The sequence below is a fragment of the Castor canadensis genome, chromosome 6, assembly GCF_047511655.1.
Source record: "Castor canadensis chromosome 6, mCasCan1.hap1v2, whole genome shotgun sequence".
Classification (NCBI taxonomy): domain Eukaryota; kingdom Metazoa; phylum Chordata; class Mammalia; order Rodentia; family Castoridae; genus Castor; species Castor canadensis.
The window spans coordinates 73253122-73267242 of NC_133391.1; the positions used below are offsets into that span (position 1 = coordinate 73253122).

Consider the following 14121-nt stretch of genomic DNA (forward strand, 5'->3'; position numbering starts at 1 on the left):
AGAAGTAATTACTTTTATCATCCCCAAGGAGTGGAAATTGATTTGACATCTGACACATTTCTATTTACCCTCATTTAGGGAGATGCACTTATTTACATGGAACCAGAGAAACAAGTCATGTCCAGGTCTTTGGATGAATGCGTTGTGGCTCTGTGTGATCAGTGGTTAGTCTATCTTATAGCAAGAAAATTGTTAGTCATTTTTATCATATCTGACTTAAAAATAATAATAATCTGGCCACTCCCAGGTACTTGGATTATGGAGAAGAAAATTGGAAAAAACAGACATCTCAGTGCTTGAAGAACCTGGAAACGTAAGATGGGAGGTGGGGAAAAGGACAGGATATGAGAAACATGGAAGATGATAGAGGGATAATAGAGGTGAAGGAGACACTTAATTTTTTATTCTTTTTAGATTCTGTGAGGAGGCCAGGAGGAATTTTGAAGCTTCCTTAGATTGGTTACAAGATCATGCTTGCTCCAGAACTTATGGTTTAGGTAAGCAAACTTCATACATTTCTGTTTGGGTGACTTTGCCTTAGTAGCAATATACACTTTTACCCTTTTGTGCCCATCTTCTAGGAAGAAGTGTCAGGCTTTGGTTAGAGGGTGAGAGAAATGAGGATGTGATCTCCTACCACATAACTGGTGGTAGGAATAGGTCCTCGTTAGACCGCATAGGATTTATGATGTGATTTTCATAGGAAGACTTCATCCATTTTGGGTTTTGTCTGCTATTTTATTTTTATTAATTATTCAAGTAGAATTTGAGAACTTCCTAAGTCAGTAGCTTTGTAAGTGCTATAGCCATCTTCGTGAAAATGTGTATTCTCTGGATGGAGGATGAATTGTTTATACGTTAATTTTCTTCTTCTGATATTGCAGGCACTCGCCTGCCTTGGGATGAGCAGTGGCTGATTGAATCTCTCTCAGATTCCACTATTTACATGGCGTTTTACACAGTTGCACACTTGTTGCAGGGGGGTCACTTGAGTGGACAGGCAGAGTCTCCACTGGGCATCAGGTTGGTAAATAATTAAGGTAAAGAAATGTAGTTTGTTAGCAAGTGTTGTGATCTTTTGATTTACATATTGAAAGATTTATTTTATATTTAATTTTCATAAGAATTCAGTTAGCAGAATTTTGGTTTTTTACTATGGAATTGAGAACAATTAATAAATAGCCCCTTCCCTATTATTGTCCATTTTTCAGTCTTATGGAAGTCTATTGTCCTTGTTTGATGCTATTACTATATTAAGAAAGATTCCTAGCTCATGGTTAGATTAAAATTTTGATTCTTTCAAGGAAATCGTAGTTATATGTTGTTTGCTAATTTGTTTGTTTGTTTTAATACAGACCGCAACAGATGACCAAGGAAGTTTGGGATTATGTTTTCTTCAAGGATGCTCCGTTTCCTAAGACTCAGATCCCAAAGGAAAAAGTAGATCGGTTAAAGGAAGAGTTTGAGTTCTGGTATCCTGTGGATCTTCGAACTTCTGGCAAGGATCTTATTCCAAATCATCTTTCCTATTTCCTTTATAATCATGTGGCTGTGTGGCCGGAACAAAGGTGAATGCTGAAACAGATGTGGACTAGATTTATTGATGGTCACTGAGGGTATCTTTTCTTCTTGGCTGTACTGGGTTTGAACTCGGGGCCTTAGCATTTGCTAGGCAGGTGCTCCGCCACTGGAGCCACAGCCACAGCCTTTCACTGAGGGTATCTTAAGGCATTGCATATCTAAGAAATTATTGTGGAGAGTATTAGTCAGACTTTCCAGTTCATTATTTTTGTTAATTAAATGTATACTAAAAAAGAAGGCACACCTCTTACTATCTGATATCTAGAAATCTTTATACTTACCTCAGGCCACCAAAGGGTGTCATCCTATTTTAGGTGCATTGGTGTGTGCTAGTAATTCATTTGATCTGTTAGATTCAGGAATAAAGACAATTTAAGACCTGGCTCGGAATGTTAGAATTGGTAGGAACCTTCCCTTTTGTAGTGGGATCCCCAAAGTTCCAGCATTACATGGTAATAGTGTTCTGACTAGAAGCTGGGTCTGCACTGTTTGTGTGCTCCAGGGTAGTCCTTCCAGCCGCTTCTCTCTTGAGCCACATACAGCTTTGTTTTTCTCTCTAGTGCATTAAGTAACTAAAGAAACAAACCCTCAATTTGTCCAATTTTTATTTTATAAAACCAAAACAATTTCATATGACTTCTTGTGTTTAGAATGACACTGTTTTTTTCTCAAGAATGAAAGGAAGATTTTGAAATTGAGGAATAAATCTAATGTAGTTCTTATACTACTTGTCATGCAGTTACTTTTTTCTGTTGTTTAAAATGTATTTTTAGAGAAATTGAGTATCTCAGAAGGAACTTTTACTAATGAGTTTTTATCCCCTTGTACCAATTTATTAGTTTTTTAAAAAAAGTAAGAAGGAATATCATCAAGTGCTTGTGCCATGCACTGTTCTTGTCACTTTTGATAACTGTTTTAACTCTGACTACAATTTTTTTGGTGGTATTGGTGTTTGAACTCCTGGCCTCATGCTTCCTTAGTCAGGCACTTAATCACTTGAGGCAGCCCTCCCTACAACTTTTTTTTGGGGGGTACTGGGGTTTGAACTCAGGGCCTACACCTTGAACCACTTCACCAGCCTTTTTTTTATGAAGGGTTTTTTGAGATAGGGTTTTGTGAACTATTTGCTGGCTTCTAACCTTAATCCTTCTGATCTCTGTCTCCTGAGTGCTGGGATTACAGGCATGAGCCACCAGCACCTGGCTTCTACAACTTTCTGAGGAAAATCTGTTATATCCCCATTTTATAGACAAGGAATTTTGTTGAGGCACAAAGAGGTCAAATAACCCAATTTACCTAGCTATTAATGGCAGACCCAGGATGCAGATCCAGAGAATCTGGCTCTGGAAGGGATTTGTGCCTCTCTGATCTCATTGCTAGAATGAATGAATGAATGAGTGTACTCAAGCTTGAAAATGAAGAGTATCTAAAAAAGTAAAAAGTAGCTGGACTGCTGGTGGCTTACACCTATAATTCTAGCTACTTGAGAGGCTGAGATAGGGATGATCATTGTTCAAAGTCTGCCCAGGCAAAGAACTTATGAGACTCCAAAATCTCTTGGAGGCATGGCTCAAGTGGTAGAGCACCTGCTTAGCAAATGCAAAGCCCTGAGTTCAAAACCCAGTCGTGCCAAAAAAAAAAAAAAGATAAAAGGTTGTGTGTATGCAGCTGTACTTCCCAGAGTTCATCACTGCTATTATTTGTGACTTCTTCTGGAAAAAAATGTTTTATGTATATACTGAAATTAGATATCTATATATTTAAATTTATGTGAAGAAGCCACATAACATGTGCTTCTTTGTTTGATTTTTTTGCCTAGCAGTATGTTTTTAAGATCTTTTTGTATTCATACACACAGCCCTACCTATTTTTTTTTTAATGTTAGATTATTGTATGTCCGCATTGTAATTTATATAGCCAGTCCTTCGGTGGTGGTGTTGGTTGTGGTGGTATTGCTCAGTGGTGGAACATTCCTGGCATGTGCTAGGGTCTCAGTTTGATTTCTACACACACTATAAATAAAAACCACAGATTGCAGTATATATCCTTGTACATGTTTTAGGAGACATTTACTGATCTATTAACGTTTGCCTCAAAATTTTAAGCCTAAGCTGTAATCTTTCTTTAATTTTTCTGTCTTGAAACATTTGCCTGTGAAGTGACAAGTGGCCTGTGGCTGTGAGAGCAAATGGACACCTCCTCCTCAACTCTGAGAAGGTGAGGCTCCCTGCTTCCTGAAAAGTTAAAATTCTGTGGAAGGCTTTTGAGTTAGGAAGTTGAACTTTTTCTAAATGGGAGAAATAAAAATAGGAATTAATGAGAATTAAAAACCTTTTATCTGAAATCTTTAGGACTAACAGCATAAACTAAATTTTAATCTTTAAAACAGAGCAAGTGGCAAAACAAGAAAAGAAGAAAATTGAGCAAGTGGAAGAGATCCTATTGAGGGGAGATTTATTTTTATTTATTTTTATTGTGCTGGGTGGGGATACATTGTAGCATTTACAAAGGTTCTTACAGTGTATCATGTAATTCATACTTGAATTCACTCTACTGCTCTCTTTCATCGAGGGGAGAGATTATTGAACCCATTTCTTCTCTGTGTCTATGTATATATAAATACATATAAACATCTGTATATATATGTAAAATACATTTTTTGAGACAGGCTCTCCCCAAGTCACCCAGATTTACTTGAAACTCCTTATGTAGCTCAAGGTGGCTTCAAAGTTGAGATCTTTTTTGCCTTTGTTTCCTAAGTGTGCTGGCATGTGCCACCATGTTAAGCAAATGACATATATTCATCTTATTAAATGATCCTTCATTTGTCTATCTGAACATTATTGTGGTATCTTTATTAGTGTATAGCAGAGAATTGATATAATGGTCACCTCTTTGGAATCAGCGAAATTACAATAAAACAAATTTAAAGCATTAAAGATTGCTAGGCTGTTCATGGTGCTTCCCTAGATGCACAGCCCTAGGACACAGCATAACTCAAACAACTGTCATTAACGTGATGACAGCATAGCTCCTGAAATCCCAACTCAAACCTCATGAGCTAGTCCATTCCATTTCTGAATGACTCTGAGTGTTGAAAAACTCTTCCTTATGTAACCAACTGAAATTTTCTAGTTATAGGGGAATTGTTTCACATGTCTTAACCCAGTTACCAGGGGATGGTATAGGCTAGTGTGAAATCACAGGACTCTGAGTGTCAGACATAACCTCTGTAGTGAAAGTGATAGTAAATTTTATTAGAAAAGGAGTATATTTTCAGTAGACTAAAAACAGATCATCTCTAGAGCGAATGAGAATGACTTCCTTTCCATGTTTTGAATTCTTTTTTGTTTTTATCTCATTATGGCCAACCTAATTAATTTAATTTGAATGATTTATTTTGTTTTATTTTATTTATATTCTTACTAATGCCTGATCATTGACCTTCTATTTCAGATGTCAAAATCTACAGGCAACTTCCTCACTTTGACCCAAGCTGTTGACAAATTTTCAGCTGATGGTGAGTGTATATATTTATCTATATACATATACAAACACGTATGTATGTATATATTTTTTTTTGTTTGTTTGTTTGTTTTGGTGGGACTGGGGTTTGAACTCAGGGCTCTGTGCTTGCAAAGCAGGCACTCTACTGCTTGAGCCATACCTCCATTCCATTTTGCTCTGGTTATTTTTTGGAATTGGCGGTGGGTCTTGTGAACTATTTGCCCATGCTGGCCTCAAATCATGATCCTTCTAATTTCAGCCTCCCAAGTAGCTAGAATTAGTAATAGTAGTATGAGCTACTGGCACCTGGCTAGCTTACATTTTTATTACTGCTGTTGTATAGGGTCCATTTCTCCTCAGATTATAGAAGACTAGTTAAGGACTAGTCTAGTCTATAGACTACCACTAGTGGCTCAAGAGATAGAGCACCTACTTTTATAAACTTGAAGCCCTGAGTTAAACTCCAATCCCACCAGAAAAAAAAAAAACTAAAGAGACTACTTAAAATGGAAGTTTTAATTTTTTTCTTGTGCTTTTAACAAAAGTTCAAAATATTCATGTTTTCTTTCTGTGTAAACAGTGTAATATTTGAATTAAAACATAAGAACTGTTTATCTCTTCAGGAACAAATTCTGAGTTTAGTGTCTTTAAGTGAAACTCACTGTAATTGCTAAGATTTAAGACTTGTTTGTACAAATACTTTCTGAGTCTGCAGGAAGTTTTTTCAAGACCTTTTCTCTTTGACATTCCCACAGTTTGAACCTGGAAACACTCATTTTTCAGGAAAAATTTTTTTTAAAATTTTATTATTCATATGTGCATACAAGGCTTGGGTCATTTCTCCCCCCTCCCCCCACCCCCTCCCTTACCACCCACTCCGCCCCTTCCCTCTCCCCCCCCTTAATACCCAGCAGAAACTATTTTGCCCTTATTTCTAATTTTGTTGTAGAGAGAGTATAAGCCATAATAGGAAGGAACAAGGGTTTTTGCTGGTTGAGATAAGGATAGCTATACAGGGCATTGACTCACATTGATTTCCTGTGCGTAGGTGTTACCTTCTAGGTTAATTCTTTTTGATCTAACCTTTTCTCTAGTACCTGTTCCCCTTTTCCTATTGGCCTCAGTTGCTTTAAGGTATCTGCTTTAGTTTCTCTGCGTTAAGGGCAACAAGTGCTAGCTAGTTTTTTAGGTGTCTTACCTATCCTCACCCCTCACTTGTGTGCTCTCGCTTTTATCATGTGCTCATAGTCCAGTCCCCTTGTTGTGTTTGCCCTTGATCTAATGTCCACATATGAGGGAGAACATAGGATTTTTGGTCTTTTGGGCCAGGCTAACCTCACTCAGAATGATGTTCTCCAATTCCATCCATTTACCAGCGAATGATAACATTTCGTTCTTCTTCATGGCTGCATAGAATTCCATTGTGTATAGATACCACATTTTCTTAATCCATTCGTCAGTGGTGGGGCATCTTGGCTGTTTCCATAACTTGGCTATTGTGAATAGTGCCGCAATAAACATGGGTGTGCAGGTGCCTCTGGAGTAACCTGTGTCACAGTCTTTTGGGTATATCCCCAAGAGTGGTATTACTGGATCAAATGGTACATCCATGTTTAGCTTTTTAAGTAGCCTCCAAATTTTTTTCCAGAGTGGTTGTACTAGTTTACATTCCCACCAGCAGTGTAAGAGGGTTCCTTTCTCCCCACATCCTCGCCAACACCTGTTGTTGGTGGTGTTGCTGATGATGGCTATTCTAACAGGGGTGAGGTGGAATCTTAGCGTGGTTTTAATTTGCATTTCCTTTATTGCTAGAGATGGTGAGCATTTTTTCATGTGTTTTCTGGCCGTTTGAATTCCTTCTTTTGAGAAAGTTCTGTGTAGTTCACATGCCCATTTCTTATTGGTTCATTAACTTTGGGAGAATTTAGTTTTTTAAGTTCCCTATATATTCTGGTTATCAGTCCTTTGTCTGATGTGTAGCTGGCAAATATTTTCTCCCACTCTGTGGGTGTTCTCTTCAGTTTAGAGACCGTTTCTTTTGATGAACAGAAGCTTTTTAGTTTTATGAGGTCCCATTTATCTATGCTATCTCTTAGTTGCTGTGCTGCTGAGGTTTCATTGAGAAAGTTCTTACCTATACCTACTAACTCCAGAGTATTTCCTACTCTTTCCTGTATCAACTTAAGAGTTTGGGTCTGATATTAAGATCCTTGATCCATTTTGAGTTAATCTTGGTATAGGGTGATATACATGGATCTAGTTTCAGTTTTTTGCAGACTGCTAACCAGTTTTCCCAGCAGTTTTTGTTGAAGAGGCTGGTATTTCTCCATCGTATATTTTTAGCTCCTTTGTCAAAGACAAGTTGGTTATGGTTGTGTGGCTTCATATCTGGGTCCTCTATTCTGTTCCACTGGTCTTCATGTCTGTTTTTGTACCAGTACCATGCTGTTTTTATTGTTATTGCTTTGTAACATAGTTTGAAGTCAGGTATCGTGATACCTCCAGCATTGTTCTTTTGACTGAGTATTGCCTTGGCTATTCGTGGCCTCTTGTGTTTCCATATAAATTTCACAGTAGATTTTTCAATCTCTTTAATGAATGTCCTTGGAATTTTGATGGGAATTGCATTAAACATGTAGATTACTTTTGGGAGTATCAACATTTTTACTATGTTGATTCTACCAATCCATGAGCATGAGAGATCTCTCCACTTTGTATAGTCTTCCTCAGTCTCTTTCTTCAGAAGTGTACAGTTTTCCTTGTAGAGGTCTTTCACATCTTTTGTTAGGTTTACACCTAGGTATTTGATTTTTTTTGAAGCTATTGTAAATGGAATTGTTTTCATACATTCTTTTTCAGTTTGCTCATTGTTAGTGTATAGAAATGCTAATGATTTTTCTATGTTGATTTCATATCCTGCTACCTTGCTATAGCTATTGATGATGTCTAGAAGTTTCTGAGTAGTTTCTTGGGTCTTTAACGTATAGGATCATGTCGTTTGCAAATAGGGATATTTTGACAGTTTCTTTACCTATTTGTATTCCTTTTATTCCTCCTTCTTGCCTAATTGCTCTGGCTAGGAATTCCAGTACTATGTTGAATAGGAGTGGGGATAGTGGGCATCCTTGTCTGGTTCCTGATTTTAGCGGGAATGGTTTCAGCTTTTCTCTGTTAAGTATAATGCTGGCTGTAGGTTTGTCATATATAGCTTTTATAATGTTGAGGAACTTTCCTTCTATTCCTAATTTTCTTAGAGCTTTTATCATGAAATGGTGTTGGATCTTATCAAAGGCTTTTTCTGCATCTATTGAGATGATCAAGTGGTTTTTGTCTTTGCTTCTGTTAACGTGGTTTATTACATTTATTGATTTTCGTATGTTGAACCACCCCTGCATCCCTGGGATGAAGCCTACTTGGTCATAGTGAATAATCTTTTTATGTGTTGTTGAATTCGGTTTGCCATTATTTTGTTGAGGATTTTTGCGTCAATGTTCATGAATGAGATTGGCCTATAGTTCTCCTTTTTGGAGGTGTCTTTGCCTGGTTTTGGGATAAGTGTAATACTGGCTTCATAAAATGTGTTTGGCAGTTTTCCTTCCCTTTCTATTTCGTGGAACAGTTTAAGGACGGTTGGTTTCAGTTCTTCTTTAAAGGTCTGATAGAATTCAGCAGAGAGTCCATCAGGTCCTGGACTTTTGTTTTTGGGGAGACTCTTGATTGCTGCTTCAATTTCATTTTGTGTTATAGATCTATTCAGGTGATTAATTTCCTCTTGGTTCAGTTTTGGATGATCACATGTATCTAGAAATCTGTCCATTTCTTTAAGATTTTCAAATTTATTTGAATATAGGTTCTCAAAGTAGTCTCTGATGATTTCCTGGACTTCCATGGTGTTTGTTGTTATCTCCCCTTTTGCATTCCTGATTCTACTAATTGGGTTTTTTCTCTCTTCATTTTAGTCAGGTTTGCCAGGGGTCTGTCGATCTTGTTTATTTTTTCAAAGAACCAACTTTTTGTTTCATTAATTCTTTGTATGGTTTTTTTGGTTTCTATTTCGTTGATTTCAGCTCTTATTTTTTTTATTTCTCTCCTTCTATTTGTTTTGGGATTTGCTTGTTCTTGTTTTTCTAGGAGTTTGAGATGTATCATTAGGTCATTGATTTGGGATCTTTCAGTCTTTTTAATATATGCACTCATGGCTATAAACTTTCCTCTCAGGACTGCCTTAGCTGTGTCCCATAGGTTCCGGTAGGTTGTGTTTTCATTTTCATTGACTTCCAGGAACTCTTTAATTTACTCTTTTATTTCATCGATGATCCATTCTTCATTAAGTAATGAGTTATTTAGTTTCCAGCTGTTTGCATGTTTTTTGTCTTTTCTTTTGTTGTTGAGTTCTACTTTTACTGCATTGTGATCAGATAGTATGCACGGTATAATTTCTATTTTCTTATATTTGCTAAGACTTGCTTTGTACCATAGGATATGATCTATTTTGGAGAAGGTTCCATGGGCTGCTGAGAAGAATGTATATTGTGTAGAAGTTGGATAAAATGTTCTGTAGACATCAACTAGGTCCATTTGATCCATTGTATATTTTAGATCTTGGATTGCTTTATTGATTTTTTGTTTGAATGATCTATCTATTGATGATAATGGGGTGTTAAAGTCTCCCATAACCACTGTGTTGGCGTTTATATATGCTTTTAGGTCTTTCAGGGTATGTTTGATGAAATTGGGTGTGTTGACATTGGGTGCATACAGGTTGATGATTATTATTTCCTTTTGGTCTATTTCCCCTTTTATTAGTATGGAATGTCCTTCTTTATCTCATTTGATCAATGTAGGTTTGAAGTCTACTTTGTCAGGGATAAGTATTGCTACTCCTGCCTGTTTTTGGGGGCCATTGGCTTGGTAAATCTTCCAGCCTTTCATCCTAAGCCTATGCTTATTTCTGTCAGTGAGATGGATGTCCTGTAAGCAACAAATTGTTGGATCTTCCTTTTTAATCCATTTCGTCAAGCTGTGCCTTTTGATGGGTGAATTAACTCTGTTAACATTAAGCGTTAGTACTGATAAGTATGTGGTGATTCCTGTCATTTAGTTGTCTTAGTTGTTTGAAGGTTTGATTGTGTGTACCTAAGTTGAGGTTACTCTCTACTGTCTTGCTTTTTCTTTTCCTGTGGTTTAGTGCTGCCTGTCTTTCATGGTTAAGTTGGGTTTCACTTTCTGTGTGTAGAATCCCTTGAAGAATCTTTTGTAGTGGTGGCTTTGTGGTCACATATTGTTTTAGTTTCTGCTTATCATGGAAGACTTTTATTGCTCCATCTATTTTGAATGATAGTTTTGCTGGGTAGAGTATCCTGAGGTTGAAGTTATTTTCATTCAGTGCCCAGAAGATCTCACCCCATGCTCTTCTTGCTTTTAATGTTTCTGTTGAGAAATGTGCTGTGATTTTGATGGGTTTACCTTTGTATGTTACTTGTTTTTTCTCTCTTACAGCCTTCAATATTCTTTCCTTAGTTTCTGAACTTGTTGTTTTAATGATGATATGTCGTGGGGTAGTTCTATTTTGATCTGGTCTGTTTGGTGTCCTGGAGGCCTCTTGCATCTGTATGGGAATATCTTTCTCTAGATTTGGGAAATTTTCCATTATTATTTTGTTGAATATATTACGCATTCCCTTCGCTTGCACCTCTTCTCCTTCTTCGATGCCCATGATTCTCAAATTTGGTCTTTTGATGGTCAGTGAGTTCTTACATTTTCTTTTCACAGGTCTTGAGTTGTTTAATTAATAGTTCTTTGGTTTTTCCTTTAATTACCATTTCATCTTCAAGTTCTGAGATTCTGTCTTCTGTTTGTTCTGTTCTGCTGGATTGGCCTTCTGTTTTGTTTTGCAGTTCTGTTTCCTTCTTTTTTCTGAGGTTTTCCATATCCTGGCTGTTTTACTCTTTAATGTTGTCTATTTTTGTCCTGAGTTCATTTATCTGTTTATTCATCATGTTCTCTGTTTCACTTTGGTGTTTATACAGTGCTTCTATGGTTTCCTTTATTTCTTCTTTTGCTTTTTCAAATTCTCTATTTTTGTTGTCTTGGAATTTCTTAAGTGTCTCCTGTACATTTTGGTTGACCCTATCCAGTATCATCTCTATAAAATTCTCATTGAGTACTTGTAGTATGTCTTCTTTTAAATTATTCTTGTGGGCTTCATTGGGTCCTTTGGCATAGTTTATCTTCATTTTGTTGGAGTCTGGATCTGAGTATCTGTTTTCTTCATTCCCCTCTGGTTCCTAATTTTTTGCTGTGGGGAAACTGGTTTCCTGTTTTTTCTGTCTTCCCATCATTGTCTTTGGTGTTGTTACTGTCCCTGTACTGTGTGCAATTAAGTATTTTCTAGCTTGTAATAATAACAATGGTAATATTTAGAATGGAAGGGTGAGTGGAGATGGAAAGCAAGAAGTTAAAGAAAAAGGAAAAACAAATACACAGACAAGAAGTGGAGATTCTTTGCGCCGGCTGGAGGTATGGAGGAGTCAAAGTTATGCCTCTTCTCAGTGATTATGCCTGCAAAGTGTGTCTTCAGTGTCTCTCCAAGATTTCACTATAGGAGGCTCGCTTTCTGCTTCCTCCCTCTAGCCGCCATCTTGGAATCCCAGGAAAAATTTTTTTGCCTGATTTCAGTATTATTACATTTTTTAAGTAATTTGTAAAGAGAAGAAACACACTGTCTATCCTGACAAACATTCATTTCTTATTTAGCTAGTTATTGGCCATTATGATACTTCTTTTTAGTGATCATGGTTAGCCCAGTTTTGAATTATTATTTTCCTTTATTGGAACTAAACTATTTCTTTCTTAGAATACATTATTTATAGTTATTATTTGATTTTTACATAAGTAATACATTAATACAGTTCAGAATTTAGAAGACAAGAAAAGCATTCATATTAAAAATACTCCCTGTCCTTTGCTCTAGCTACCAATTTTTCTCAGTTAACAAAGTCATTTATTTCTTCACATATTCTCTCCTACACTGCTAATTGGAAATGTTAATTGGTGCAACTATCCTGGAGGCAGACATGGCAATTCCTAATAAAACTTATGTGGCCCAACAGTTCTACTTCTAGGGATTTACTCCTACAGAAGTAGAAATATATTAGTTGCTGCAAAATACTGGAATCATCCTAAATAAATGCCTTTGTGTAGGAGAGAGAGTGAGTAAACTATGTTGTATACCACATTATGGGGTACTACGCAGTTATAAGAAACAATGAAAAAGATCTCTATAAACTCATTTACAGCAATCTCCAAGATATACTTTAAGACAATAGCAAGAGCACACCTGCAAAAGACTATCTAATGTGCGCACCCTCATGTAACAAAGTAGGAGATACAAGAATTTATTTGTCTACTAATTTTTTAAAAAGTACTAGAATGAGAAGCTAGAAATGGGGGAGATTAGTTACCTGTGGGTTGGGTGGGAAACGCTTGGGAAGAATGGGAATTGGCTAGTGACGATAGGAGGGAGCAACACTTCCCTGTATATAGCTTTTATAAAAGCTTTGACTCCTAGAGCCATAATAATGTTTCTTGTACCAAAACATTAAATATATACATAAAAACAACCAGGAGGTGTGGAAGACTCTAAGTGGAATATAAACAGTAATAAATGGAAATACTGCAAATGAAAGCTTGACCGTATTGAAGGGAATAGGGAAAAACTAACTTTGAAAACAGTATTTTGATTAGATATCAAAGCTGAAAACAAAAAGAACTGTACAAAAATACTGTAGATAGTAACAGATGTTTCTGACAAGAGGTATAAGCAGTTATGAAATTATTTTATGTATATATTAGGATTAAAAAAGTAAATAAATATATTGTAGATAATAATCTTTGTCTTCGCTTACTGTTAGAAAAAGAAACTACAAAGTAAGGAGGAAGGCTGGAATAAACTGGTATTGAATTGAAATTATTATGAAGTCATTATTTTAAAAATATTTATTTACGCTTGTGTAGCCCAGGCTTGTCTAGAATTTGTGATCCTCCTGATTTTGCCTTCTGAGGGCTAAGATTACAGGTGTGAGCCACCACATCTGGCTGAGCTCATGATTTTTCCTTTCTGAACATGTATATAGATATAAAAATAAATACAAATATGTATGTGGGAGGGTTAGTGTACATACAGTTCCTCTACGGTTCTGTCTGCTGAGAGGGCCGAGCAGCAGTGCCTCCCCAGTAGCAATGAAATACCAAGTGTTTCATTGTTAGATTTTGTTTTCTAAATACTATTCTATAAAAGCAGAGAGGGCTCCTAGAAAAAGTGATTGATTTGAGTCTTGGGGTACGGAAAATGAAAGGAGAAAGTGGAACATCTTATTGGTGCCAGAAAATAGGGAAGTGCTTAGAAAAGGAGGAGGCCATTTTTGTTCTTTGAAAAAATTTCTTTCTTAGTTTTGCATTTTTGCTTTTTTGTTTGGTGTTTTGAGAGAGGGTCTTAATAGCTTATTTCTTTGTTTTCTTTTGTTTTGTTTTTTTGCAGTGTATGGGTGAAACCTTGCTGAGTAAGCACTCTACCACTGAATTATAACCCCAGCTCCAGATGGGGGATATATTGAACAAACACAAGAGCCAATTTGAAGGAGCTCCTAATGGCCCGAGCTAGAGCAATTTAGGCAACAAAGTAAAAAATGATAGTATTGGATTATAATCCAGTGAATAGAGTAAATACCTATGGGTCATTATTGGTATATATTAATTATTGAATAAATCAATGGAGGATAGTGGCATCTTTTCCTTTGAAATTCAGTTAATAAAAGTAGGAATATTGAGTGAAATATAAAATCATCGTTAGGCAAACACCAGAGTATTGACTGTTGCATGCAAGATCCAGCAATGGTTGTTAAAATCAGTGGGCTAAAGATTCAGAAGAAATAGGGTATTTGCATACTCTTAGAGTATCTTTCCCAAGATATTTATTAATCACAAACAAAGAGAAAGTTGATAGTTTTGTAGTGAAGTAACTTGGTTGATACC

At 36.4% G+C, this 14121-nt stretch overlaps 1 protein-coding gene across 2 annotated transcripts in view; it reads left to right on the forward strand.

The window, feature by feature from the left end:
* The window catches only part of Lars1 (leucyl-tRNA synthetase 1), a 63631-nt gene that overhangs the window by 28324 nt on the left and 21186 nt on the right, over positions 1–14121 (forward strand). For both annotated transcript variants that reach the window (XM_074076730.1, XM_074076731.1), the window contains 7 exons: positions 79–164; positions 248–313; positions 415–497; positions 885–1023; positions 1356–1568; positions 3741–3798; positions 5038–5101. In XM_074076730.1, coding sequence (XP_073932831.1) covers positions 79–164; positions 248–313; positions 415–497; positions 885–1023; positions 1356–1568; positions 3741–3798; positions 5038–5101 — 709 coding nt within the window. The remainder of the gene's footprint in view (positions 1–78; positions 165–247; positions 314–414; positions 498–884; positions 1024–1355; positions 1569–3740; positions 3799–5037; positions 5102–14121) is intronic.